Below are 27,132 nucleotides of genomic sequence, written 5' to 3' on the forward strand. Positions count from 1 at the left end.
GCTGGGTGGGTCAGTTGGCTAGAGCATCATCCTGTACACTGAAAGGTGGCAGGTTCGATCCCTGGTTGGAGCGCATGCTGGAAACAACAGATGGATGTTTCTCTCTCACATAAATCTCTCCCCCCCCCCCCTTTTCTCTCTCTCTTAAAAAAAAAAATCAATAAAAACATATCCCCAGGTGAGGATTTTATTTTTTTAAAGGATCACTCACATCCAGATATTTTTAAATGTGTTTATGAAACTTATAATATATAGCAACTCTAACAGTTGAATATCTGAACATCTATGGAAATATCATTAATCCAGTCAAAATGGAGGATTGTATAGGAAGTAGGTTTTCCCAGTTGTCTCTATAACGAATTGAATCTTGAATGTTGGGAGGCAGTGTGTCACACTAGCACAAGCCTGGGTGGCATCTTGGCTTTGCCCTTCCCTGAAGTCCTCCGTTTCCTCATCTGTCAACTGGCTGTTGACAGTGGTATAGAGTGAATGTAAACGTTTACTTGTGCCAGGGCCCTGTTGGCTGACAGAGGCTAGCAAACTTGAAAGGTTCCCTAACTTTGCGGAACTTCCATCCCATAAAGCATGAAGTGTAGTTTTCTAGGCCTTGTCTGGAAGAATATAAATATAAAATATTTTATAGATTGGTGGTTTTCTTTAACATAAAAAAAATCATGACCTTCATATTGCTTAGAGATTTGCTTTTATCCTTCAGTAAGTAAAAATATAAACTGTGTAAACAGTCTAGACAGTGGGTTATTATTCGGTATTATAAAGACATAGAGGAATCTTAAATGCACATCACTAGTGAAAGAAGCCACTCTGAAGGGCTACCTACCCTATGATTCCAACTAGATGATATTTTGGAAAATCTGTAGAGACAGGGAAAAGATCTGTGGTTGCCAGGGTTGGGGAAAGGGGAGGATGAATCAGTGGAGCACAGAGGATTTTTAGGGCTGAGAAACTACTCTATGGGATACCATAATATGGTAGATGTTTATCATACATTTCTCCAACCCCATAGAATGTACACCAGTGAGCCCTAATGGAAACTGTACACTTTGGGTGATTATGATGTGTTAGAGTATGTAAGTCCATCAAGTGTACCGCTCTGATGGGACCTGCTTATAGTGGAGAAGCAGGGTGTGTGAGGGTGGGGGGCATGTGGGAAATTTCTGTACCTTCCCCTCAAATTTTACTGCAAACCTAACACTGCTCTAAATATACTGTTTTAAATAAAAACAAACCATGGGATCATAGACTTCACACTTCTTAAAGATTTGCTCTTATCACCTAATGATAAATTAGACACTGGAAAGTATTTCTTAATTCTGAGAAAATGAATTTCATCTTAACTCTGCATTTCTAGGGTGTGTGTGTTTCTTTCTGTGTGTGTGTGTGTGTGTTTGTGTGTGTGTGTGTGTATGTGTGTGTACTAAGAATAGTATCCATGTTTTCACATCAGGTAATCATTAATTTGGCAGTTTGGGAAATGCTAAATGATTTTTTTAAAAATACAAACAGGAAGTAACTGTACTTGCATTTAAGATTTAAGCCCCATTTTTACCTAGAAGCTTTTTTAGGATTGAGCAACAGACTGGGGAAATAAGAATTTGCTTTTTATCTCTCACTGCCTGGCTTCAGCCCGCAGAGATTAGACAGAAGATGCAGCTAATGTTCCATTGCTTTCATGTCAGAAACCAGTGGGTGTTTAACAAGCCAGAATATGTTCTGAAAAAGGTGACAGACACTCCATTTCTGGCCCTTAGTGCTGGTCTGTTGTCTGAACTGGTTCACCTTTTATGGCAAATGAGTTGGTAGTGTTCCTTGGCCTCAGGCGTGAACTCCCTCCTGTTCCGTAGGGAAGTCTGTTAGAGGAGGGGCTGGTGAAGCCACCCTGCTTCTCCCTTCTTTAGTCCCATTGGAAGTCTGCACGGAGCGTATTTCTAGCTCCACTTAGTCTCAACTTTCTGTATTTTGTGAATTCTTACCTAGTAATTCTATTTTATTTTTTAAAATATATGTTATTGATTTCAGAGAGGAAGGGAGAGGGAGAGAGACGGAAACATCAATTATAAGAGAAAAGCATCATTTGGCTGCCCTCTGCATGCCCCCCACCCGGGCACGTACCCTTGACTAGAATTGAACCCTGGACCCTTCAGTCCACATGCCAGTCCTCTTATCCGCTGAGCCAAACCAGCCAGGGCTAAGCAGTTTATTTGAAGAGGCTCCCTCCTGTTCAGTTTTACTTTCAGTGTCTAAGAATGCAGGTCACTCCATGTGCACTGTAGGATATGGGAATGTTTTGCCTCTTATCATATTAGGAGCTCTGTGGTATGCTGAGTTTTAATAACATAACTAGGGACACAACAAAAGCAGCTAGGAAGAAGGAAAGAGGTGGAAACCTGCCCAGCCTGCATCCTTTTCATGTTGGGACTGATCCTCTTCTGTGGTAGAGAATTTCTCTTGCCTGGAGGGAGAAATTGGGAGTGGCCTTGGAAGCACAATTCTGCATTCTTCTTTTCTCTTTGAGGATCTAGGATTGCTGTCTAAAAAGCAGATCTTTAGGTGGTTGTCCAAACCTCCTTTAGGAGGAAAAATTCCTCAACAATAGTTCCTGTTGTGAAAAATGGTGAGCACCGGTCATTATTTAGCAGGTAGATTTTGATTGTTGGAAAATGTTGGCTGACTGTTGCTGTGGTGGTATTTAAGGGAAACTAAAATCAAGTGGTCCTCATGTATTTTATTTATTTTTCAATTATGGAATAATTCTGATCCTTCTCAGGATATTTGCATAATTCTGTTGAAATATTGGGCAGATGAGGAACCGTGCAAAGAGAGCCTGGCTTGTGGAAACATCTGGGGCAGAGGAGACGGATGAAGCTGGAAGGAACTCATGGAAGACCTAGGAAGGATGGGCTAGACGTGATAGTAGGGTTGGATGTTGTTTGGAAATACTAATTTTCTGTTGCTGTTTAACAAATTACTATAAATGTAGCGACTTAAAACACTTGTCATCTCACATTTTTTCAGCTAGTCCTATGCTCTGGGTCTCGAAGCAGAAATCAAGTAATTCGCCAGCTGTACCTCCTCTGGAGGCCAGATTAGGGAAAGATCCGCCTTCATACTCCTTGGGGCAGAAGGCAGATTTCATTTCCTCCTGGTAGCGGGACTGAGGTGCCACTGTCTTGCTGGCCTCTGGCTGAGGACCACTGTTGGGACCTTGTGGTGAGGTAACAAAGATCTTCCCTCACCTTGGATCCCCCTGCCTTCTTGTAATCTCTCTGCCTTCCCCTATCAGCTGCTTTTTAAAGGAGCCCTCGTGATTGGGTCAGGCCCTGATCATGGCCCTATGTTCGCCAGCTAGTAACCTAATCACAGGAGTAAGAGCCTCTCTGACCGCAGTTTCAGGGATTATTCAGGCTGTGTACATCAGGGAGGCAGGAAATCTTGGGCATTCTAGGATTCTGCCTGTCACTGTAGGCAATGTGTGCTGCTGAGGGGCTCTCCAGGGGGGAATTGTTCAGCCATTTGTGTTTTTAAAACATGTTTCTATGCGATTGAAGAGGAAGCGACTCGAAGCTGGGACACTGACTGGCTCAATGGTGATGAACCAGCAAGCTATGCTAAATGGACTTGGATTAATTGGGTGTGTGGGGAGGATAGGTCTAGGTTGTGACCAGAGACAGTAAGTGATAATGACTTCCAAATTTCTGGATTGAGTGACTGAGTGGACAGATGTAGGATACGAGAAGGAAAGTTTATGGGGGAAGATAATTAACTCAAACCAATTGAAATGGAAGTGCCTGGAATATGAACGTAGCCATCTACCATGCAATTGTATAAGTTGCTCGGTGTTTGGAAGGTCAAGCTGGTGACTTTGTGGGAGCCGTTATGTTTCATAGTAATTTAAATATGGGAATAATGAGATGGTGTAGATAGTTAATGAATAAGAAGAAAAGAACACTAATAGTAGAGTTCTGGGCAATACTAACATTTAAAGTTGGGAGTGTGGAGTGCTTTGTCAAACTCCCCCACGCCACCTTCAGGCTTTTCCATACACCCAACCCCGGACCCTTTTTGACAGTTTTCCCCAGCTTCAGAACTGGGTTTGCCTGACCCCTTAGGGAACTTACAGTAATAATTATAGTTGAGTAAGTCTCCTTCAAACAATTCAAAGAGAGAATCTACATTCTCAGCATCATTTTTTTTTCTTTTTTGTTTTAATATTCACCCGAGGATATAGTTTTATTGATTTTAAAGAGAGAGAGAGAAAAAAAAAATTGATGTGAGCGGAAAAACATCAATCAGTTGCCTCCTGTACACGCCCAGACGGGGAATGGAACCGGAAACCTAAGTATGTGCCCTGACCAGGAATTGAACCTGCACTCTTGTGGTGTGCGGGGCAATGCTCCAACCAATTGAGCCACCCAGCCAGGACCCAGCATCATTTTCAAATGCCATTAATTAAGACATTACACTATGTGGTGTAGAGAGCTGGAGATTGTATAAGGTACCATCCACTGAGAAATAATTAAATGTTATCATTAATTGTGATTGATTCTTGTGCTCCAGTGCATTGCCAATTCTGCTTTTCTCTCTTTAATCAGGCTTTTTGCTGTTTTTTTTTTTGTCCATTAGAATTTCAGTTGCACAAAGTGATAAGAACCATAACATTATGTTACATTTTTTTATTGAGGTCACATTGATTAATAATACTATATAAATTTCAGGTGTACAACATCGTAACATGACATCAGTGAACTCTATAATGCGCTCAGCACCAAAAGTCTAGTTTCCTTTTCATTACCATATATTTGACCTCCTTCACCCTCCTACCACCTTCCCCTCTGGTAGCCACCATTCTGTGGTCTGTGTTATAAGTTTGTTTTTTGTTTGGTGAGTTTGTTAGTTTTTGTTTTATATTCCAAATTTAAGTGAAATCATTTTTTTTTCCTTTTCCATCTGACTTATTAGCATAATACTCTCAAGATCCAACTGTGTTGTCACAAATGGCAATATTTCATCTTTTTTTTATGGTTGAGTAATGTTCCAACATATATATGTGCCACATCTTTATCCAATCATCTATCGAAGGACGTTTATGTTATTTCCATGTCTTGGGCTATTATAAATAACACGAGGCTTGGTGCACAGATTCGTGCACTGGTGGTGTCCCTCAGCCTCACCTGTGCCTCGGAGGATGACGGGATGTTGGACTGCTGCCTCGGCTCGTAGCACGCTGCCACAGAGGCTGGAGAGGCTCGAGCTGCCGCAGCTGTGCTCACCAGCCACGAGCCCAGCGTTTGGTGCCTATCCATCAGCTGAGTGGCACCCCCACTGTGGGAGCGCACTGATCACCAGAGGGCAGCTCCTGCATTGAGCATCTACCCTCTGGTGGTCAGTGCGCATCATAGCGACCAGTCAAACGGTAGCTTAGGCTTTAAGATAGATAGATAGATAGATAGATAGATAGATAGATAGATAGATAGATAGATGGATGCTGCAGTGAAGGTACCTATACCTTTCAAATGTGTTTTCAGACTCTTCAGATAAATACCCAGAAGAAGGATTGCTGTATCATATGGTAGTGCTGTTCCTAATTTTTAAGTAACCTCCATACTGTTTTCCATAATAGCTGCAACGATTAAGGAATGATTAATCCCTGACTTCTTTGAACAATTTAAGAATGTTGGAGTACCTGAAATCGGTTTGGCTAAGTGGATAGAGCATTGGCCTGTGGACTGAAAGGTCCCAGGTTCGATTCCGGTCAAGGGCATGTACCTTGGTTGTGGGCATATCCCCAGTAGGGGGTATGCAAGAGTCAGCTGATGGATGACTCTCTCTCATCGATGTTTCTCTCTATCCCTCTCTCTTCCTCTCTGTAAAAAATCAACAAAAATATATTTAAAAAAAAAAAAGAATATTGAAGTAGAGATACATTAACATACTGTATATTTGTGATTTTAAAGGCACTATGATTGTACTCCACACAGTGAAGGACTAATGTTATTTAGAAAATATTCTTTAAAATTTTATCTTCAATTTGAAACAAATAAACCCCTGTGCATAGTCTGCAGCGGTTTTCCAGTTTGGGGTTGTGGTAATGCCCTGTCTTCATTCAGGCAGCACCCCTTCCTCCTGGTTCAGGGCAGAAGGGCATCTCGCGCTCAGCGCTCGATTGGTTTCTTCTCTACAGCAGAGAAGCACAGGATTCCTGCCCTCCTCAACTGTGTGGGCTGTGTTCACAGCTGATGCACTTCAAGCTTTTATTTGTTTCTTCTGGAAGAGGTCACGGATTTCAAGTTGTGGAAGCTTTTTGTTGGAACACACACCATTTCCATCAATAACATTAACTTCTTATAACTCGTGGGGAGGTTTTCCTGGTCAGACAACTATTAAGGGCATTTTGTTCCTAGATAAATGGAATTTGCTTCTTCCTAGTGCTTCTCCGGCCAAGCACTGCCCTATTTTGTTAGTTGCTTAGTGACTGTTTCCTGCAATCAAGGTCCAGGATATTCTGCAAATGGCAATGTAAAGTGGCCAGATGAGATATTAATTCATGAAATGCTGGGATCGGTGGAGGTTTCTTTTTTGTCGACAGATAAAGCATCTTTGCTGTGTGGGAATGTATTTGTTCCATGTGACTGACAGCTGTGTTTAACTGGTATGTGCACTTGGAGTCCATTTTCTCATAAGGGCAGAAGAAAATCCTCTCTCTAAGTCCTGTTTATGCTTAGGAATGCCCCTATAGGATCACGTTGATGGTGTGCAGATGTACAGCCAGCACAAGGAAGTGGTTCTTGGGATGGTGTTTGGAAAACTAGAAGGAATAAAGAGACTTGTTATTTCTTATGTACTGCCATGATGACAGCACATAAAGTCACTAAAAAGCCACAGCATTCTTCAGGGAAATGCCATTAGCTTGAGCCTATAAAGCACATGAATGGCTTTAGATTGTTACTCCGAGCAAAATGCTTCAGTTATGTCTCAGTTATGTCTTTAGAAAAAATATTATGCAGAACGTCATGACTGGCAGATATTCATCATCATAAGAAAAAAACACACACAAAAACCAAAATTATAAATATAATTTGATTCAAAAATACATTTTATTTTACCTTGGGGCTTCTATTATTTATACCCCACCATGTTCTAACAGGGATAGAAGGAATTTTACATAAATATATTATATGTATACAATATATATATATGTGACGATTATGACTGGATGATATGATGCTCACTGACCACCAGGGGGCAGACGGTCAATGCAGGAGCTGCCCCTGATGGTCAGTGCACTCCCACAGCCAACCTCCCATGGTTGGCCAACCTCCTATAGTCCCTCTCCCTGGCCAACCAACCTCCTGTGGCCCCTCCCCCTGGCCAGCTGCCCCAATCAGCCCCTTGATCCTGATCGCCACCTGGTCGCCAGCCAGGCTGAGGGACCCCACTCATGCACGAATTCATGCACCAGGCCTCTAGTATAATGAGAAGGAAATAAGTAGAATGCAGGACCAAGAAAAACAAAGAAAGAAGTGGGATCGAGTTGAGACCACAAACTTGTGTTCCGAACACTATTGCAGGCACTGAGGAGGAAACCTCACTCAGGGCCCACACAATAAAAACTCCCACTTGTTCAGAAGAAGCACGTTTATCCTGGGTCTAGTCTGAGAGAAACGGTCTACTGCAGCTTTCTTCTGGCTTATCCCAAGAGCATCGTGAGCAGCCACCAGGAAAGTCGCAGTCACTGTGATTTCTCTCCGTCAGGCCTTTAGTAAGCATTAAGTAACGATTTGTCAGACTGAGATTATGTTCCTCAAGTATTTTAGATGCTCAGCTTTTTATGTTGTCATATAAAAACTATATTTTTTTCTAGTAGTAGAAGTCATGATGATATTGACATTTAGTAGTAGAGGTAGTGATGATATTGACACCTCATGAGAAGTGAGGATTTGACAAGAACAAAGAGAGAGAAAGGGTGAGGTGAGGGTCAGAGAAAGAGAACATCATCTCGCACCTTCCAGGGTGATGTTAAGATTCACCTCCTGTACTTTTCAAAGCAAAATATATGCCTAACCCCGGCTGGGTTGCTCAGTTGGTTGGAGTTTTGTCCTATACACCAAAAGGCATTCCTAGTCAGGGCGTGTACCTAGGTTGTGAGTTCAATCCCCGATCAGGGCTCGTATGGGACACAACTGAACAGTGTTTCTCTCTCACATCTACTCTCTCTCTCTCTCTCTCTCTCTCTCTCTCTCTCTCTCTCTCTCTCAATAAAAGCATGTCCTTGATTAAGGATTAAAAATTATAATAATAATAAAAATATGCCTAGACATGTAAATGAGTTCATTTTCTTTACAAGATTATTAAATGTAAGTAAGCCCATTAAATATTGTGACTGCTACAAAAATATAAATTCAGTTTTAGAAAGGCTTTTAAGTAGCAGAACCAATTGCACTCCTGATAATTAATTCTCCAGTCTATCCACATGTTTGTCTTTCTATTTCCTGTAGTAAAGGAAGAGGGAATATTTTCCTGCTTATCCAGGAGTTTTAAATAAAAATTTATAAAGAGAATCCAGGTGACATTCATCAAAAGACAGCCCCCTCCCCTTGGCCAGTGTGGCTCAGTTGTTGGGTGTCATCCCATGCTCCCAGAGGTTGCTGGTTAGATTTCCAGTCAGGGCACATGAGTGGGTTTGGGGCCCATCCCCAGTCGGTGATGTGCAGGAGGCAGCCGATCATGTTGAGCTCTCACATCAGTGTTTCTCTTTCTCCCTCCCTCACCTCACCCTTTCTCTCTCTCTCTCTAAAAATCAATTTTTAGACCTACTAAGTGGGTGACACCTTGGAGATCAGGCTGCTCTAATGCAATTTAGCAGAGGGAGGTCCTTAAACCCCACGATCCTCTTTATGTGTGCCATTTCAATATGACCGGTGTATCCGTGAGTATCAAGTGAAAGTAATGGAATACAGCCAGGGTTCAAGACCACTTGACCCTTTAGGACAACCTGGGAAATTTTTCAGCAGGTTAACCTGCAACATTGGAGGTAGAAGTTTAAAAACGAATAGGTCTTTTACTCGTGGGAGTAAAAGACTGTTTTCTTTACTAAATGGGGTGTGAGGGGGAGTCCAGCACTCTATGATAGATCTTCCCAGAGCAGATTATACTCACGTGGCAGAAAAATATAAACTTGTTATGAACAAATGTCAAAGGTCAGGGCAATTTTTGAAGTTTTGAAACAGGAAATCAACCTCAGATGCATTTACTTTAGCTTGATTTTCTTTCCTATTTAAAAAATAATACTAATCCTCCTTTATGTCAGGCACTGTGTGATGTGCTGGGAATCTAGAGTGAGTTTAAACTGCTTACCTGAGAGGCTAACATTAGCATTACTCAGATCATCATACCAACCCTTATAAAACTGCCACCATGACAGGTGGAGAGCAGTAGCTGTAAAAATGGTCCCTGATTGACCTCGTCCCAGAGGTCACGGGTGGAATCCTGAGGAAGGGGTGCTGGAGTAGAGATCTTTCCCTGGCCAGTTGGTTGGGCACCTTCCCACATGCACCAAAAAGGTTGCAGGCTCCTTCCCCGGTAGGGAGCTGGCAGGAGGCAGCCAGTCGATATTCTACTCTCACATCAATGCTTCTCTTTCTTTCTCCCTCTCCCTTTCTGTCTCTAAAATATTTTTTTAAAAATAAAATAAAGGATTCGCAGGAGGGCTATTCCAGGATGTGAAAGTGGCAGGTGCAGGAGGAAGCCTGGGTGGAGAGGGGCTGAAGGAAGCAGGAAGGCTAGGTGATGGAGTGCAGAAAGCAAGGTTGGGTACGGTGGTGGGGGAAACGGATGAAGAAGCAAGCCAGGCCTCCCAGGCCAGGAGGGGAGCTTACCACACCCACACTGGCCATCTCTGTCCCAGAGCAGCTCTTATTACTAAATCTGATGACCACATACTTGTCTTCCCATGAACTTACTCTCTCTCGGAATTTTTTTTAACATGAAAACAAAAGGTAAAGTAAATTTGATACACTTTTAAGGGTGACTATCTTGGAATTTCACTTCACATCCTACCAGGCATCTTAGATCTAGGCATTTTGCTTCCGCTCCACAGTCCTGGCTAAACCAGGTGAGAGCAGGCAGGACCGTTATTGAACCAACATTCAAAGAAGGGGCATCAGCATCACCCGAGTCCCTGGGAAAGTTCCACCCTGAGCACAAGAAAGCTCCAGGAAAGACGGTGGCTCTCTTGCGAGCATAAGAAAAAAGCAGAATAATGTGAATAACTGTGTGGTGGTTTTCTTTTTGCTTGAGTAGAATGTTTTAAGTTATCCTGTAAATCAAAGAATGCTATCGTCGTTTATTAGGCCAAATGGCTGTACCTGCTTTCAAAGCAGTTTGTCTTCTGAATTCAGTTTGCCTTATCGTTTCAGTTTTTAAATGTAATTTACTACCATTTCTAAATGCTACTCATGCCTTTAAAAAAAAATTTAACTCCAAAACTTAAAACAGCCGCCTTCCATTCGGCTCCATGAGTTCTGGGGAGGCTGGAGGGAGGCTGCCTTCACGCTGCTCCAGGTTCTTTTAAGTCTGCTGACCTCAGGAGAGAGGGCTGGCTGACTTGAGGACAGCAGGCTAGATGACCGGGTTTCAGAATTAGGACCAGGCCTCCCTTCTGGGCAGGGTGAGCAGCCTTGGGCACACCCACTCCTAGACATGGGGACCAACAGGCAAAGAGGATTAGCTTAGCGCTGGCTTGTCAGGCCTGTGAGCTCAGGCAGCATTAAGCTGGGGTCCCCTGATAAGGGGGTGTCAGGAAACAGTGCCAGTCATTAATGTGTGGATCCAGCTGGAGCCCAGAATGGTTCTTTGGGGTATTAAATGTGCAAGAAAAAAATTGAAGAAGATGTATATATTGTAGAATCAAAATATTTAATAATTAAAAAGACCTTTTCCCCTGTCTACTGGATTTTAAATTCTAATCCAAATTTTGATAGGCTGAGACAAAGATAAGTCTAATGTATCATTTAAAGTATGATATCTTGAGGATCCAAGATGGCTGCTCTGGTAGACACCTAACCGCAGCAGCACACAACAATTTCAATGGAATACAATTAAAATGTAGAGTGGACATCGCCCAGAGCTACAGGTAGTCGACTGACTGAAAATTCTACAACAAGAAGGAAAGAGAAAACCAGAAGGAAAATCAGAGGAGCCGAAAAAAGCCTAAGGTACGGAGACATGCTGCTCGCTCGCACTCACGCGTGCGGAGAGGTCACAGCCGGAGAGGAGGAGAGGGCTGGGTGCTGCCTGGCGTTCCCTAGCAGGAAGGAAATAAAACCCCCAGCCTGGGCTGAACCCCTGAACCGGCAGCGCTGAGCCCCAGATATGAGCCAGACCCTGGGGACCCAGGCTCCGGCGGGGGAGACGGGGCTGTGAGGCGGAACCCCAAGCGAGCAGCAAAAAGCAGGGCCCCCAGAGTTGCGCGCACATTGCGCACAGAGGACTGAATGTTGACTCTGATGCTGGATTACCCTAGCGGGAAGAAACAAAGCCTCCAGCAGCGCTGAGCCTCAGTCCGGACTGCTCTGAACCCCAGTCCTGGACCAGACCCTGAGGACCCAGGCTCGGGCGGGGGGAGACGGGGCTGTGAGGCGGAATCACAGAGGAGTGGCCAAAAGCGGAGCCCCCAGAGTCGCGCGCACTGCGCGCAGAGGACAGTCTGTTGACTCTGATCCTGGACTCCCCTAGCGGGAAGGAGAAAAAAAAAAAAAAAAAGCTCCAGACTGGAGGAATGCGACAGGGAGCAGGAGCCCCTGCAGGACACCAACCAGCCGGGCGCCGGCAGGGAGCCGGGCGACGGGGCCCCCAGGGGGGGGGGGGGTTGCCCCTGAGCCATCGACCTCTGAGCGTGGGCAACGGAGCCAAGGCCGGGGGCTGCTTCCTGGGTGGCGCCGACCCCCGGCAACAGGCTGAAGCAGCGCAGGAGCCCGCGGAGAACAAGGGGTGCCACAGGCCAACCTGCTGAGCTCCCAGGACAAGGAGGAAGAAACCAAAGTTCTCAATGTGAAGAAATCAAGTGAGAGCAAAAGATAGTAAAATTACTTAAGAAAGAATACAAAGAAGATCTTGAAAAATCAAAGACTAAGTCAGAACTCAACTCACCAGCCAACATTGCAACATAAATGCATTTAAAAAAAAAAAAAAAAAAAAAGGACAGAATGTTGGAACAGCGGCGGCCAGGCCTAGAGTGGCCAGGCACAAGGCAGTGGCAACTGGGCCCGGAGCAGCAACGGCCAGGCCCCAGAGCAGCAGCAGCCAGAACCAGAGCAACAACAGCCAGCACTGGAGCATCCAGACCTGGGGCAGTGGCAGCCAGGCCTGAGGCGGAGGCAGCCAAGCCCAGGGTGGCCAGTCCAGGAACACCCAGACCCGAGTGGCCGGGCCCGGAGAAGCCGGGCCCAGAGCAGCCGGGTTGGGAGCAGCCAGGCCCAGAACAGCAGTAGCCAAGCCCAGAGCATCCAGGCTGGGAGCGGCCAGATTCGGAGCGGCCTGGCCCGGGGCAGCTGGGCCCAGAGCAGCCGGGTCTGGTGCGGCCAGGCCCGGAGCAGCAGCTGCCAGTCTGGGAACTTCCAGGCCCGGAGCAGCCGGGTCTGGTGCGGCCAGGCCCGGAGCAGCAGCTGCCAGTCTGGGAACTTCCAGGCCCGGAGCAGCCGGGTCTGGTGCGGCCAGGCCCGGAGCAGCGGCTGCCAGGCTGGGAGCGGCCAGGCCCGGAGCAGCCGGGTCTGGTGCGACCAGGCCCGGAGCAGCGGCTGCCAGGCTGGGAGCGGCCAGGCCCAGAGCGGCCGGGCCCGGAGCAGCTGGGCCCAGAGCAGCCGGGTCGGGTGTGGCCAGGCCCGAAACAGCAGCAGCCAGGTCCAGAGCAACTAGGTCGGGAGCGGCGGTGACCAGACCTGGAGCAGCTGGTTGTGGAACGAACCAGAGCAACAGAGGCCAGGCCCAGAGCAGCCAGGCCCGAAACAGCTCGCTCCTCGCCTGCCCCTGCCCCACAGCTGCCTCTCAGACATGGCTGGAAACTTTTGTGGGAACTTGAGGGTCTGCTGAATCAAGTGATGAAGGCTTAGATCTGGATGTGTTGAGTTAGTATAGGGCTGGGGTGTTGATCGGTGTTGATCTGTGAGTGCCTTGGGTGGGGCCTGGATGAGTCTGGTTGACCTATTTGGAACTGTCTTTTGTGTGAAATGTATCATTGGGCATGTGGTGGTATTATTGATATGAGAAAATGCTAAGTAACTGATTTACTATCTGAAAAGGGATTTACTATTGGGGAAAGGGAGGGAGGAAGAGACTGAACATAAACTGCACCTATGGATGAGGACAATGGAGGATGGGGAGGGGGCGGAGGGTGGGGTGGGAACCTTGTGGAGGGGGGAAGAAATGAGGAACCTTTGTAATAACATGAACAATAAAGATTGATTAAATAATAATAATAATAATAACAATATTACATGAAATACAATAAAAATAAAGGTGCCTATCACTCTACCATGAGTCAAATAACTCAATCACTAAGGTGATTCAAGCATAATTAATGTCTTCTTCTTCCAGAATTATTGGCTGGCTTACTAGAGCTCTAATTCACCCAAGCTGTATAGAAATACACTGTAACCTTTTATAAACACCATTGACACTTTTAAAACTAATAGTAATGAGTTGTTAGATATGACATTTTATATTGTAACTTTGCATGTTAACAACAAAAGTTAGAAGGTGAGTTGTTTTGCCGAAACCGGTTTGGCTCAGCGGTAGAACATCAGTCTATGGACTGAAAGGTTCCAGGTTCGATTCCTATCAAGGGCATGTACATGGGTTGCGGGCACATCTCCGGTAGGGGGTGTGCAAGAGGCAGATGATCGATGTTTCTAGTTCTCTCTTTCCCTTCCTCTCTGTAAAAAATCAATAAACTATATTTTAAAAAAAATAAAAAAGTAAAAAAAATAATAATAATAAAATAAAGTATGATATCTTATTCTACTTTTTACCAGGCATTTATTTGTTTTTCATTGTATAATCTTTCATAGATTATAATATTTTAAGTTAAAAGCTTATATTTAACTGGTGAAATGATACCTGTTTAAACCACCCATATCAATTTATTCTCAATTTTTTTTTCAATCAACACTGCAAATGTATTTTCCTTATGATTTTTGTAATACCTTTCTCTAGCTTACTTTATTATTATAATGCATTATACAATCATTTGACATACAGAATATGTGTTTATCAACAGTTTAAGTTATTGGTAAGGCTTTCCGTCAACAGTAGGCTGTTAGTAGTTATGTTTGGGTATGTCAAAAATTATAGGTGAATTATGGACTGACAAGGGGCAGGAGGAGGGGAGGGGTTTGGTACTCTCTAACCTCTGTGTTCAAGGGTCAGCTGTAATTACATTTTTACATTAAGTGAGTAGCTTATGTAATAACCCTGACATTCTTTCCCTCCTTAAGGCAAGGATCACTCACAGCCTTGCCCTAAGAAGAGAATAAAGAAGTTGGTGGAAAGGACACAGGTTCACTTAGTGCATCTTTTTTTTTTTAAGCAATGATAATATATTCTCACATTCTGTTGATCATCAATGAAATGGATTTGAATGGTGACAGTGCTGCAAATCTATACTTAGTAGATTGACTTTTTAAAAGTCATGTTTTTGTTGTTAATATTTTCAATGCCTACAGCTCTTTATCTGAACAAATTATAAATCACAATTTGGTGGGGGTTGGGTTTGGGATTTTGTTTTCGTTTTTTTGGGTGTTTTTTTTTTGCGAATTATTTTAGAAAATATAGTAAGTGCTTCCTCTCACAGGAAAAAAATTTCTCAGAGCTTTACATCATTGAGAATTAGGTACTATGGATATTTTCCACGATGGAGGTTTAAGTTTGTCTCTCTTTCAAGCATTCCTCTTCCTTTGGCTTCCTTTTCTGTATTCATTTTGCACACATTGGTTTAGCGATCTGAATCCTTAGCAGATTAGCAGCAGGAAATGTCTGACGGTTTGCTGCCAACGTCTCATATGTGTGATGTGAAACTCTTTGTAAAAACCAGGCCCAATGTTTTTGTTGGCCAAGAAGAAGCATGCTTCAGTGGGAAGCTATTATCTTCCACAGTGCATGTCTGTGAGCACAGAAGTCTAATTTCGAATACAGGCTGAGATTGCTACAACAAATGAAGGCAGAAACAGATTGTGGCTGAAAGAAAAAGGCCTCTTTTGAAAGGCTTCCTGCGCAAAAAGGAACTCTTCTCATGTATGTGCTGAAATTATTTGTGCACTGAATCTCAGTCAAAACACGGGTCGACTCTGTAGCATTTGAACAGTGCATTCTTGTTTTGACAGTATTGTATGCAATATATAGGGTAATATATAACTACTAGAGATTTCATGCATAGGTATCGTGCACAGGTGGGTCCCTCGGCCTGATTGGCGATCAGGCCCCACTGAGGCAGCAGAAGGTTGGCCTGCCAGAGGGGTGGGGAAGGGCCATTGGAGGTTGGCTGTCCAGCCCCAATAGAGGCTAATCGGGACTGGCCAGCCAGGGGGAGGGGCCGCGGGAGGCTGGCTTTGGGAGCGTACTGACCACCAAGGGGCAGCTCCTGTGTTGTGCATCTGTCCCTGGTGGTCAGTGTGCCTCATAGCGACTAGTCAACTGGTCATTCAGTCATTTAGTTGTTCAGTCACTTATGCTTTTAAATATATAGATTTTATGTTTTGGCCTAGGATATACCAAAATGTGCCCATATACCCGATACCTACTAAAAACCATGGTGTTTGTTTGTTTGTTTGTTTTGTTGTTTTGTGTGTGTGTTGTGTGTGTAAAAGATAATTGAATATACACTGATTTCTGAGAATGCTATTTAGTGAATTTTTGCTTTTCATGAGAGAAATAGGATGACTTGTTTTCTATGATTTCACTACAGAGAAGAAATAAGCTTTCAGTAGCATGTCAGTTTCTGTATCAAATTTCAGCATTATAAACCCTAAATTTCTTTGTCTCCTCAAAAAGGCCTACTAATAATCACATTTAGTGGTTATTGCTTCCCATGAGCTTGGCCTGTGATCGGCAAACTGCAGCTTTCGAGCCACTTGCGGCTTTTTGGCCCCTTGAGTGTGGCTCTTCCACAAAATACCATGTCCTGGGCTAGTCTGTTTTGAAGAAGTGGAGTTAGAAGAAGTTTAAGTTTAAAAAATTTGGCTCTCAAAAGAAATCTCAATTGTTGTACTGTTGATATTTGGCTCTGTTGACTAATGAGTTTGCTGACCACTGAGCTAGGCAACATCGATCTTCTGTGCTTTATCTTATTTAGTGCAACAACCTATGAGTGACTACTAATATTGTTACACTTTATAAGGAAGACAGTGAAGCTGAGAAAGGTTAAATAATGTGTCCAGCCTCACAGAGCCAGCTAGTTGTAGAACTGGGGCCCACCCTCGGGGCTTCCGATATGTATCTCACGTAAAACAGAATGGTGGTAAAACAAATTAATAATCGGAAGGGTAGTCTACTTTAAATATGTTTAAATAATGCTAGATGAATTATCTCTAGATAATTTAGACATGGAAATCACTGTTTTGTTTTAAAACTTACCCAGACCAGGAAAGAAGAAAAACAAAACAAACATTTTTTTTTAAAGTGGCAGAATAATTATTGATCTACTTATGAATGTGTGAAAGAACAAACCAGCATGATTTTCTGAAAAGCTGATTCCTCATGAATTTAAAGAAAGGCCTGACAATATATGTAACATCTGGACTGAAGAAATTTGATATCTGCCTCTCATGGCAGCCTGCTACAAATATGCTGCCTGGATCACATTTGGGATGAGTTCATAGGCTGGAAGATCTCATGGAGCCCTGCCCCTGTGGACATGGATCCTGGCAGCAGTGGTGTGGATAATGGACTTCCTGCTGTGCTTATTAAACTTGACATTGAAAGTACACTTGACCCAGAAAGTGCAGAAAGGAAATAAACAGATGTGAAGCAGCTGGTGCCATGTACAGTCTTAGACCTTCCCTGCCTCAGACCTTCCTTAAAGGGTTTGTGCCCTGTCATCACGGATCAGTCACCAATCATCTTTTGTTCCTGGGTTGGCCACAGCCTGATGGTATTTTCCAGCTGTGGATTATTTTAAAGAATTCACTCTCCACTTACATTTTAGGGAGGATGGTGTTAGAATGTTTTTCTGTCAAGAATCTGACCAAGAAAAAGGAAAACCCAGGAAAAGATGACTTAACCAGGGGCCAGGTATCTGATTTCGGCTCAAGCTCTGGCCTCAATAGTTTGCTGAGATCCTCAGATGCTCCTAAACTCCACATAAATTGTGGTGCAATCATTTAGAAATAAAGAGAATTCCAGTTGACCTTTAAAAGTGAGGAAAGTGGAAAATCATTCAGTGTGGAAAATGCAGTTATGGAAGGAAGCATGGGGAAAGGATGATGGCCTTTTACTTCAAGATTCACCCAAGATGATGTGTGGAGAAACTCTGTCTTTACGTTCATGCTAGTAGCATGTAATTAGCACATAGGTCGAATGCCTGCTGTATTTAGGACACTCTATCAGGGACAATAAAAAGGGTGAACAGTTACTGTCCTCAGGAAGCAGAAATATGAGTTCACAAAATACAGAATACATGGAAAAATACTATTCCCAAAAGAAAATCCACGGTCTATTTGAGGAAGATACTGTGATGGGAAGAATAAGGACTTACAGTGGTAACACTCCTCACACTATACAGTAGCTGAAGTAAAGGTACAAAAGTGCTGTTGCTTTCCATGGCAGTCCTCGGTGTCATCTGTACTTCCCTGTATTAACATGAGTGGTTTAAGCCTAAGCAATGTAACAGGAGGCTTTTTTGTTCTTTCATTTCTCAGGGTGATAGTTTAAAGAAATGCACACATACATTCTGAGGGGCCTTAAAGATATGCACACATCCCGATGTAAGTTTGGTCCTGGCCTTTCTCCCCTACCCAACACCTCCCCCCCCGCGCTCCTACACACACACACACACACACAAACACACACACACACACACACACACACACACACGCACGCACGCACGCACGTGCGCGAAGTAGGAACTGCTGATTAATGCCTGTACTCAGGCACACAGGCTTGCTGTGCCTCATTTTCTTCATGATTGTACTGCTCTGGATAGATAAGGACAGTTACCCATCTTCTAAGGCTGTACTGTTATATTTGCCTTTGCAAATTTCTCTGATTTCAGCGGTTAGCCTTGGCTGCAGGAGAGCCTCATAGGCTGATTCAGCTGTGGGAGATGGGAGAAAAACACATTCTGTTGAAGTCTTGGTGCAACTTGTGCTCCTGCTTCTGCACTCACTGTCGGCAGCAGGGATTCAGAAATGATTTCTAGGGACTTGAGCATCGAGGAGCTCACCTGGGAGAATGCCTGGCAGGTATAGCTGACTCCAGGTCAGCTGTAACCCTGAGAGCTCCTCCCTAGTCCCTCCCTGGGCTCAGTGCCTGGTTAGCTCCTCCCAGTCACTTCTCTGCCCTGCTGGGGAAGTGAATAATGCTTCTGCTCTGTTACAAAAGAGGGAATCCGGACATTCATTAATCTGCCTAGATCATTATTCAGTCATGGAGCAGGTTCTTTAGTAAAGGTTTATCTTTTAGCTCCCTAAAGGGAAAATGCCCGTCTTAAAAACACAAAATTTACCATTAAAAACACTTCTATTTCATATACAGTGTGGAGCAAAAGTACCTTTACCATTGTTTGCTCTCAATTGTATAATTTTATTTCTGCATTTGGATGATTATCATTTTTTGAGAACTTAAAAATTTGTTGAAATGTATATCTTTTAAGATTTTAAGTGTGTGTGTGTGTGTGTGTGTGTGTGTGTATGTATGTATGTGAAATTTATAATGCAGCTATGAGTGTGTTTGGCCTAAACTAAATCTGAAAAGGTTACACATTTTCTCAAAAACATTGCTTTAGAGACCTCACATTTAAGAATGTTTGTCATAAATATAATTTAACCTAAAATGTACCTGACAACTTACAACCATATTCGCATAAATCTTTTGGGATCTTAAAAACATGCAGAAGCCTTGGGCCCGACTTCAGATATTCTCATTTATTGGAGCTGAGGTGGGTTCCTCGGCACCATTTTTTAAATGCTTCAGGGTCCACAGTTGAAAACCAATAGTTGGAAAATATTTATTCTATGACATAGTTTATGATATGTTAGCAAGAAAAATCTTATGTAAAGTTTCATCAGGTTATCTTTTTCATCTCTTAATGGTATTTGACCAAATTGAGCATCCATAGAAGATTAATTACAGGAGGCATGGTGCCACTGGAAATGCCTTTATAGCCAGCAGGGACATCAGGTGAGGGTGCAGAGACAGCTGTGATATTAGGCCGAATGTGAAAAGCGCCCTCTTGGTGCTATAAAGTGCTTTAATGCCCAGAGTAGAGAGAAATCATATTTGGCTGGGCGGACTAGGAACGCTCTAAAGAAGTGGCTCTGAGAAGTTTGTGAAAGAGGATGAGAGAGACTTGACAGGCAGTAGGCAAGGCAGAGCATTTGGGCAATTTAGAGCATCATCAGGATGGGTAATACTTGCGAGGGATTGAAATACATCAAACCTATCTCAACCCAGGGTTTCATAGTGATAGTACAAAAAAATCTAATTGGCGACTTTCAGACGATGCTAAAGAGCCAATTCATTTCCTATCTTGAAATTGGATAAAGGGAAAGGAGTGAGCATTGATCCTGAATTCTGTCAAAAATGATCTCTTTATAGACACACTCCACCTAATAAAGAGAACAGGAATGATTAGTATTAGAATAGTCCCATCTTGCAACCTCATCAGTGATTGCTAATATCACCAGAAAGGCAAGGTTCACTTTGTGCCTGCTGATAAAATTACACAGTATCACTTATGAAAATCAGTTCAATCGGAATCTGATCATGCTTCTAGATTTAACTTCCATTTACAGAAAATATCGGAGACTGAAGAAATTACACCGTGGAGATGCAAACAGCCAAGTGTAGACTGAGGGAACTCTATAAGCCAATGGTTTGGTCTCTTAGACAAATTAATATCAAGAGGAAAACCAATATAAGGGGGAGTTTGCAATGTATGAACTTATCAAACAAACTGAAAAAAAAGGAAAGGAGATAATTGGGAAAGTTACATTATTGGCTAGGTATTTTATAACATAAGGGACTAATTGCTAATTTTGTTTAGTTTTGATAAAGGTATTGAGATGACATTTTTTAAAGAGTAGAGTTACATACTGAGACATATAAAGATAATATTGGCTGAGATGCTTAACAATTAAGGGGGGAGGGGGTAGATGAGAGGAACTATAGATGAACTCAAGGCATTTGTTGAAACTGGGAGTGTTTTCATTACACTATATTTTTAGTAGGTTTGAAATTCCCCATATGAAAGTGTGTTAAAATTAATTTTTAAAAATTGCCCCTCTAAGTGGACAAGTAAAAATAAACATATTAATACAGATTTTCCAGGTGATGCCGGTTAATGACCCATATATTAAGAACCAGTGTTTTACAAACATTTTTGTAAAAATCTTGAGTGACCTTTGACTTGTAGGAAGTTTCATTAATGCCACAGAAAAGCTTGTTTCAACTGCTGTATTTTAGTGGCGATGATAGACGTATCCTCTTGAATGTAGTCCAGAGAAAGCCTCTGAACCTTAGCTAATGAATGCATCATTTCAGTTGTTTGTAGTTTGGATTACTGGGTTGGGCAGTGTAGCTCATGAGGAATCACTTTGATCTGTCACCCTGCTCCTGTTCCTTACCAAATATTAGCTTGCAGGAATTTTAGACGTGAGGTTCCTGTGTGTGCATGTGTGTGTGTGTGTGTGTGTGTGTGTGTGTGTGTGTACACTTGGGATGCAGGATGATGGTAGCCTATCCAAGAGGTTGTATGTGTTGTCACTTAAATGATTTAATTTTTTTTAAATGTTTGCTCCTAACAACATTTTTAAGCAAAGTAAAATCATTTGGAGTTTAACTTCATTTAATCTTTTAAAGTACTTGATAAATTATTTTTAGTAACATTTTAAAAGATGACATTAAGTATTTTTGTCAGTATGTACTTTTTTACTGATAGACTTTTTGAGCAATTTTAGGTTTACAGAAAAATTGAGCAGAAAGTTCTCATAAAACCTTCACACTGTCCTCTTCCTCTTCCCTCTTTCCTTATTTTTAACATTTTGCTGTAGGGTGCTGTATTTGGTATAGCTGATGAACCAGTATTGGCACAAACTATTAACTGAAATCCATAGTTTATATTAGGGTTCACTCTTTGTGTGGTATATTCTATGGCGATTTTGACAAGTAAATAATGACATGTATCCAACATTATAGTATCATACTAAGTAGTTTTACTGCCCTAAAAATTCTCCCTGTGTCATCTGTTCATCCCTTCTTCCCCATGTAATCCTAACAACCACTGATCTTTCTTTTGTCTTTATACAATAGTTCTGCTTTTCCAGAATGTCATAGAGTTGGAATTGTACAATTTTTAGCTTCTTCATATCGGCATCTTTCCTTTAGTAATATGCATTTGAGGTCCCTCCATGTCTTTTCATGGCTTGATAGCTCATTTCATTTTTGTGCTAGGTAATATGCCATTGTCTGGATTGTACCACAATTTACTTATCCATTCACCTAATGAATGACATCTTAATTGCTTCCATGTTTTAAAATGTTGAATAAAATTGCTATAAACATTTGTGTACAGGTTTTTTCTAATATATGTACATAAATTTTCAACTCTTTTGTGTAATTATCAAAGAACTTGATGGTTAGATCATATAGTAAGAGTGTGTTTTTTAATTTCTTTTTTTTAAATATATTTTATTTATTTTTTTACAGAGAGGAAGAGAGAGGGATAGAGAGCTAGAAACATCGATGAGAGAGAATCATCGATCAGCTGCCTCTTGCACACCCCCTACTGGGGATGTGCCCACAACCAAAGTACATGCCCTTGACCGGAATCGAACCCATGACCTTTCAGTCCGCAGTCCGACGTACTATCCATTGAGCCAAACTGGTTTCAGAGTGTTTTTTAATTTCATAAGAAATTCCTAAACTGACTTACAAAGTGTCTGTACAATCAGCCACTTTTATTTCCACCAGCAAGGAATAAAAGTTTCTGATCCTCAACAACTTTGTATTTGTTGGTATTTGTATTGTGAATTTTAGCTATTTAATAGGTGTGTAAGGGTATCTTGTTTTAATTGCAGTTTTTCTAATAACGTATGATGTTTGAATATCTTTTTTTATTTTTTTTATTTATTGATTTTAGAGAGAGGAAGTGGCGAGAGACACACACAGAGAGAAACATTGATTTGTTATTCCATTTATTTAAGTATTTGTTGGTTGCTTCTTGTATGTGCCCTCACTGGAGACGGAACTAGCAATCTTGGTGTATCAGGACCAGTGGTCAGCAAACTCATTAGTCAACAAGCCAAATATCAACAGTACAACGATTGAAATTTCTTTTTGAGAGCCAAGTTTTTTAAACTTAAACTTCTTCTAACGCCACTTCTTCAAAATAGACTAGCCCAGGCCATAGTATTTTGTGGAAGAGCCACACTATGGGGCCAAAAGCCGCATGTGGCTCAGGAGCCGCAGTTTGAAGACCACTGGGATAGACCCTTCCAGGCCTTTCCTCTGACAGCTCTGGCTGCAGCTCCCATCGCTCAGGAAAAGTTTAAAATATTCAGTAAGACAAAATCTATTCTAGTCAAGAGGTAACTATGAGTCATTAATAGAAATCAAATTGTGAGAAGCCAGAAAACTAAGAGCCACATAGAATAGTGGTCTGTGCTTGATCTAATCAATGTGACCTATAAGACAAAAGGAAAAACAGCAGCCAGAAGACAGCTAATGAAAACAATGCCCAAGGCAGCTGATGACATTAAAATAAAATTAAAAAGTCTTCCAGTGAGGGCCTGGCTGTGGTCTGCTGGGTCAGAGGAGATAGGAGAAATGTGTATTTATTTGTGTTTGCTTTGTTTGTTTTGACTCATTGAGAAAGTACTTGGCCAGACACTGATGTGTATTTGTATGTTGTATGTGTAAATATTGTGGTCTAGCTAAAGCAAATTAAGTAGTAAGCAGGAAATTGATAGCTAAAGAAAGAGCGCATTGACACCATAGGAAGTGGTATATATGCTCCTACAGCAGAAATGCCTAGTTCTACATTGCATGTTCTGCCATCTGTCAGTCACTTGGACTGTAATAGCTGACGTTTGTGGAATGCTTGGTATGTGGTAGATGGTATCAGACACATTTTACAGAAGATAAAACAGAGGAGTTCACATCCCTGCAAGAGACATAATGAACACTCAAACCCAGAGTTACCTGCTTAAAACTGCCTCTCTCATCTAACTTCTCTGAACTTCTGTGTTCTTATCTGGTAACTGGAGATAATACCAATAGAAGCACTGGAAGAACCAATTTTTTTGTAAAAACTTTATAAATTGTTGAGCATTATTCAGAAATAATATGCGATTATCTATAAACAAGATTAAAACTGGTGAACAGCATTTCATTATCCCACTTATTTCTGTCCATTGAACAATGTTATGTAGTTTTGCTAACTTATAATTTATTTTCATACACGATTAAACTTTCTTCAAATACATCATTGATTATTTAGCAAGCTACAATTAAAGCTTTACTTTTCTGTCATACATGTATTCTTTTTCCCAAATAGTCATGTTTGAGGGGACTTAGTGATTAATTTCCAATATAATTATGGTTACATAGTAATACACACCATTTAGGGGTCTTCTGAATACTTATTATTTTGGCATGTACATTATTTATCAATTTTCATATTTGTTATTATCGGTACATTAAATCTTAAAGACAAATATGCTTACTGTATCAGATGAGAAATCTTGGAACTACACACACAAAAAATAGTTTAGCTTAATTGTTGCCAAATCATTTTAGAATCCAAGGCCATGTTGAAAGACCTTTGAAGGATTAAATGAATATAATAATTGTGTATCACAGTAAATTAAACTGATGGATTTCCTCCCCCAGATGACTACTTTTTTCCTTTCTCCAAATGACAGCTTAATAGCCAAATATATAACATATACATTTATATTTTTCATTTATAAATGATAAATCATTATATTTAATGGACATTTTATTATGTTGAGTAGGAAGAATTTTTCTCAAATTAGGAAAATATTGAATACTGTAATATAAAACTGAGGTTTGTGGCAAAAAAACAAAAAAAAACAAAAATAAACTAATGAAGTAGTTTACTGGGCTTTGGAAAGTGATTCATGGCTATAATTTTTAAGTAAGGATTGATAGAGAAAGTTTTAAGGGGAGGGTTAAGACAAGGAATAGGGTTCGTTCTTCTGAGGCTCAGAATCTGGTAATATGGGAATTAAGTTTGGGTTGGCTGAAACATGGCTTCTGTTGGTCCTTAAATACTCTCTTTTCCTGTTGGGATGTTTACATTTCACAAGATATTTGGGGCCTCCAAGCACCACACCATTCCCAGCTACTTATGTTAGAAATTATCTGCAGGTGAGCTGTACTTACTCGGGGACACTATGATTCCTTGTTTTTTGTAGGGACAGGCATTTGCAGGGTTAGGTCCACTTAATTGAGCCTTTGTACTAGTGGAAAGGGAGGTGGTGAAGTGCGATCACACTTGTATAGTTACAGCAAGCAGGATTTCAAATGTTGCCTCTTTTTATTCATGGCAATTGAGAGAACTTCGTTGAGTGTGTTGACTTCTCTTTATGCTTTGTTTTCCGTAGAAACGCTCCAGAGGCCAAGTGCTGTTTGACAAAGTATGTGAACATCTGAACTTGCTAGAAAAAGATTACTTTGGGCTTACATATCGAGATACTGAAAACCAGAAGGTGAGTAACTCCAAGCAGTACAGCATGCTAGGGCTCCAGCCGCTGCTCATTACTGCCAGAATGTGAAGGAGAATTGAATTGGTAACTCTCCTCCACCTCTCCTCTCCTCATACTCCCACATTTACTCCTCTGGGCCCCTAAAGGCTGTTGATCCCCTTATTTCTTCATAGAAGAAATTATTAACAGCTTCCTTTAATCTCGAATATTGTGGAAACCATAAGATTATGTTTCTCTTCAGTTGTTTATGGTTCCAGGAAAGCATTTTATATGTTGCTTTTTTCTGTGTGTGATGATATATTTCAGTGGCTCTGAGCCAATGAATATCAAATACATTAATACTTCTATAGAAACCATTCTCGAGGCTGCTCTCCTATCCCCACTTCATCTTATTATGCTTTCCATATTCTTGCCAAATCAGAATATTGAGATGAGTTGTTGGCTGACCTGACACTTGTCTCCTGTAGTTAGTAGGTATTTAATGTTTAATGCAATACCTCTGTAGACTCTACTCTCTTATACCTGAATAATGCAGTCTCTTCAGAGATTGCCTCATGAATCCCACAACTACCTGAACAATAAGGGAAAAGAAATTGTTCCCATTATATTGGTGTAAAACGGAGTCACAGAAATTTTGTTCAGAGATGTTACATGTCGTGGTGGTGTGCAGTGAATCATCTCCCTTGGGTTCAGTGGGCAGTGTCTAACTTCACTACTAAAGATCTGAGTGTTCTGATGAGGAAACTCTTAAATCTCAAGCAAGCATTCATTTGTTAGGGAAGTTTTGTAAGTAGGTGCCTGAGAATTTTTAATCTCAGAAGTCACTGTGTGGGACTGAATAGCTGTGCTAACGTTGTATCAAAATACATGTATTCTAGTAATTTGTTTGAACATAAAATCCATTGTTTTTTGTTTTGGGTTTTTATCTACTCTGTTTCTCTACTAGCTTGAGTCCCTGAAGTCATTGATTGTAAAAGAAAGTAATTTTGTTAGAGTGAATCGTGGACACCACATTTTTTCCCCACTAGACCAGTGCCTGGACCCTGGCAGGACCTGGCAAAGGGGCAGCAGCTGTGGGGAAAGGGCCCAGCTTGGAGGGCCTTCCAGCAGCCACTCACTCTCAAATACACGGAGTGGGTGTCCCTGCCGGGTCAACATTGAGTCATGTTTACTCTTCTCTGATTCAAATTCAAGCTATCGTTTCCTTTTCAGAATTGGTTGGACCCTGCTAAGGAAATTAAAAAACAGATTCGAAGTAAGTTCTTTTGGATTATTATATGTGAAAATGTGAATATTTTCAGAGTGGAGTTGTCTGAATTGGCAGTGCCTATTTGCATGGCTGATGTGAATACAGTGTTTTGAAAAAACAGAATAGAATCTCAAATTTTTATCCTAGGCAGGATAGTCTAGTTCAGATCTTATTTTTAATTATCACAACTCAGGAATAAAATAATTATGGCTTTTGACTTATTCCCTTGCCTGTACACAGATGTGAAATGGGATTTAATCAAGTGATGCTCCAATTGGTACTTAATCATTTAAACTGTTCCAAACTCTATTATTAAAAGTGTAGCTAAAAGTAATAGTCATTTGATGATTTGGAATAACAAATGAGACTAAAGTTTACTGTGTGGTGACAACTTCTTTTCTTGGTCCCTAAAGACAAGTTGAGAAATGCATTTTACTTAGTGAATAAAACCATTGCATGAGCAACTCAAAAAATTGAAGTACAAGTAGCTAATAAGTATTAAACATGTGCTGAATATTACTAATAATTAAATGCAAATTACAATGAGGCATAGTTCACCTATTCAGAGTAACAGGAGATTTTCAAAGTTTAATGATACCTTGAGTTCTAGCCCATTTGGCTCAGTGGATAGAATGTCAGCCTACAGACTGAAGGGTCCCAGATTCAACTGTGGCAAGGGCATATATCTGGGTTGCTAGCTCGATCCCTAGTAAGGGGGCATGCAGGAGGCATCCAATCAGTGATTCTTTCTCATCATTGATGTTCTCCCTCTTCCTCTTCCTTTCTCCCTGAAACTAATAAAAATATATTTAAGATAATAATAATAATACCTCACACTGGCAATATGTAACCAAATTTGTAGAAATATAAATTGGTACAACCCTTTCAGAAGGCACTTTTTGAAAGTTTTTATAAAATTTAAAATGCACT

At 41.5% G+C, this 27,132-nt stretch overlaps 1 protein-coding gene across 37 annotated transcripts in view; it reads left to right on the forward strand.

Moving 5' to 3' along the window:
• The window catches only part of EPB41L3 (erythrocyte membrane protein band 4.1 like 3), a 158,114-nt gene that overhangs the window by 83,481 nt on the left and 47,501 nt on the right, over positions 1–27,132 (forward strand). For all 37 annotated transcript variants that reach the window (XM_045574819.1, XM_045574825.1, XM_045574831.1 and 34 more), the window contains exons 4-5: positions 24,852–24,956; positions 26,166–26,208. In XM_045574819.1, the coding sequence (XP_045430775.1) occupies positions 24,852–24,956; positions 26,166–26,208 (148 nt within the window). The remainder of the gene's footprint in view (positions 1–24,851; positions 24,957–26,165; positions 26,209–27,132) is intronic.

Source organism: Pipistrellus kuhlii, unplaced genomic scaffold (genome assembly GCF_014108245.1).
Source record: "Pipistrellus kuhlii isolate mPipKuh1 unplaced genomic scaffold, mPipKuh1.p scaffold_m20_p_6, whole genome shotgun sequence".
In the NCBI taxonomy this organism is placed as follows: domain Eukaryota; kingdom Metazoa; phylum Chordata; class Mammalia; order Chiroptera; family Vespertilionidae; genus Pipistrellus; species Pipistrellus kuhlii.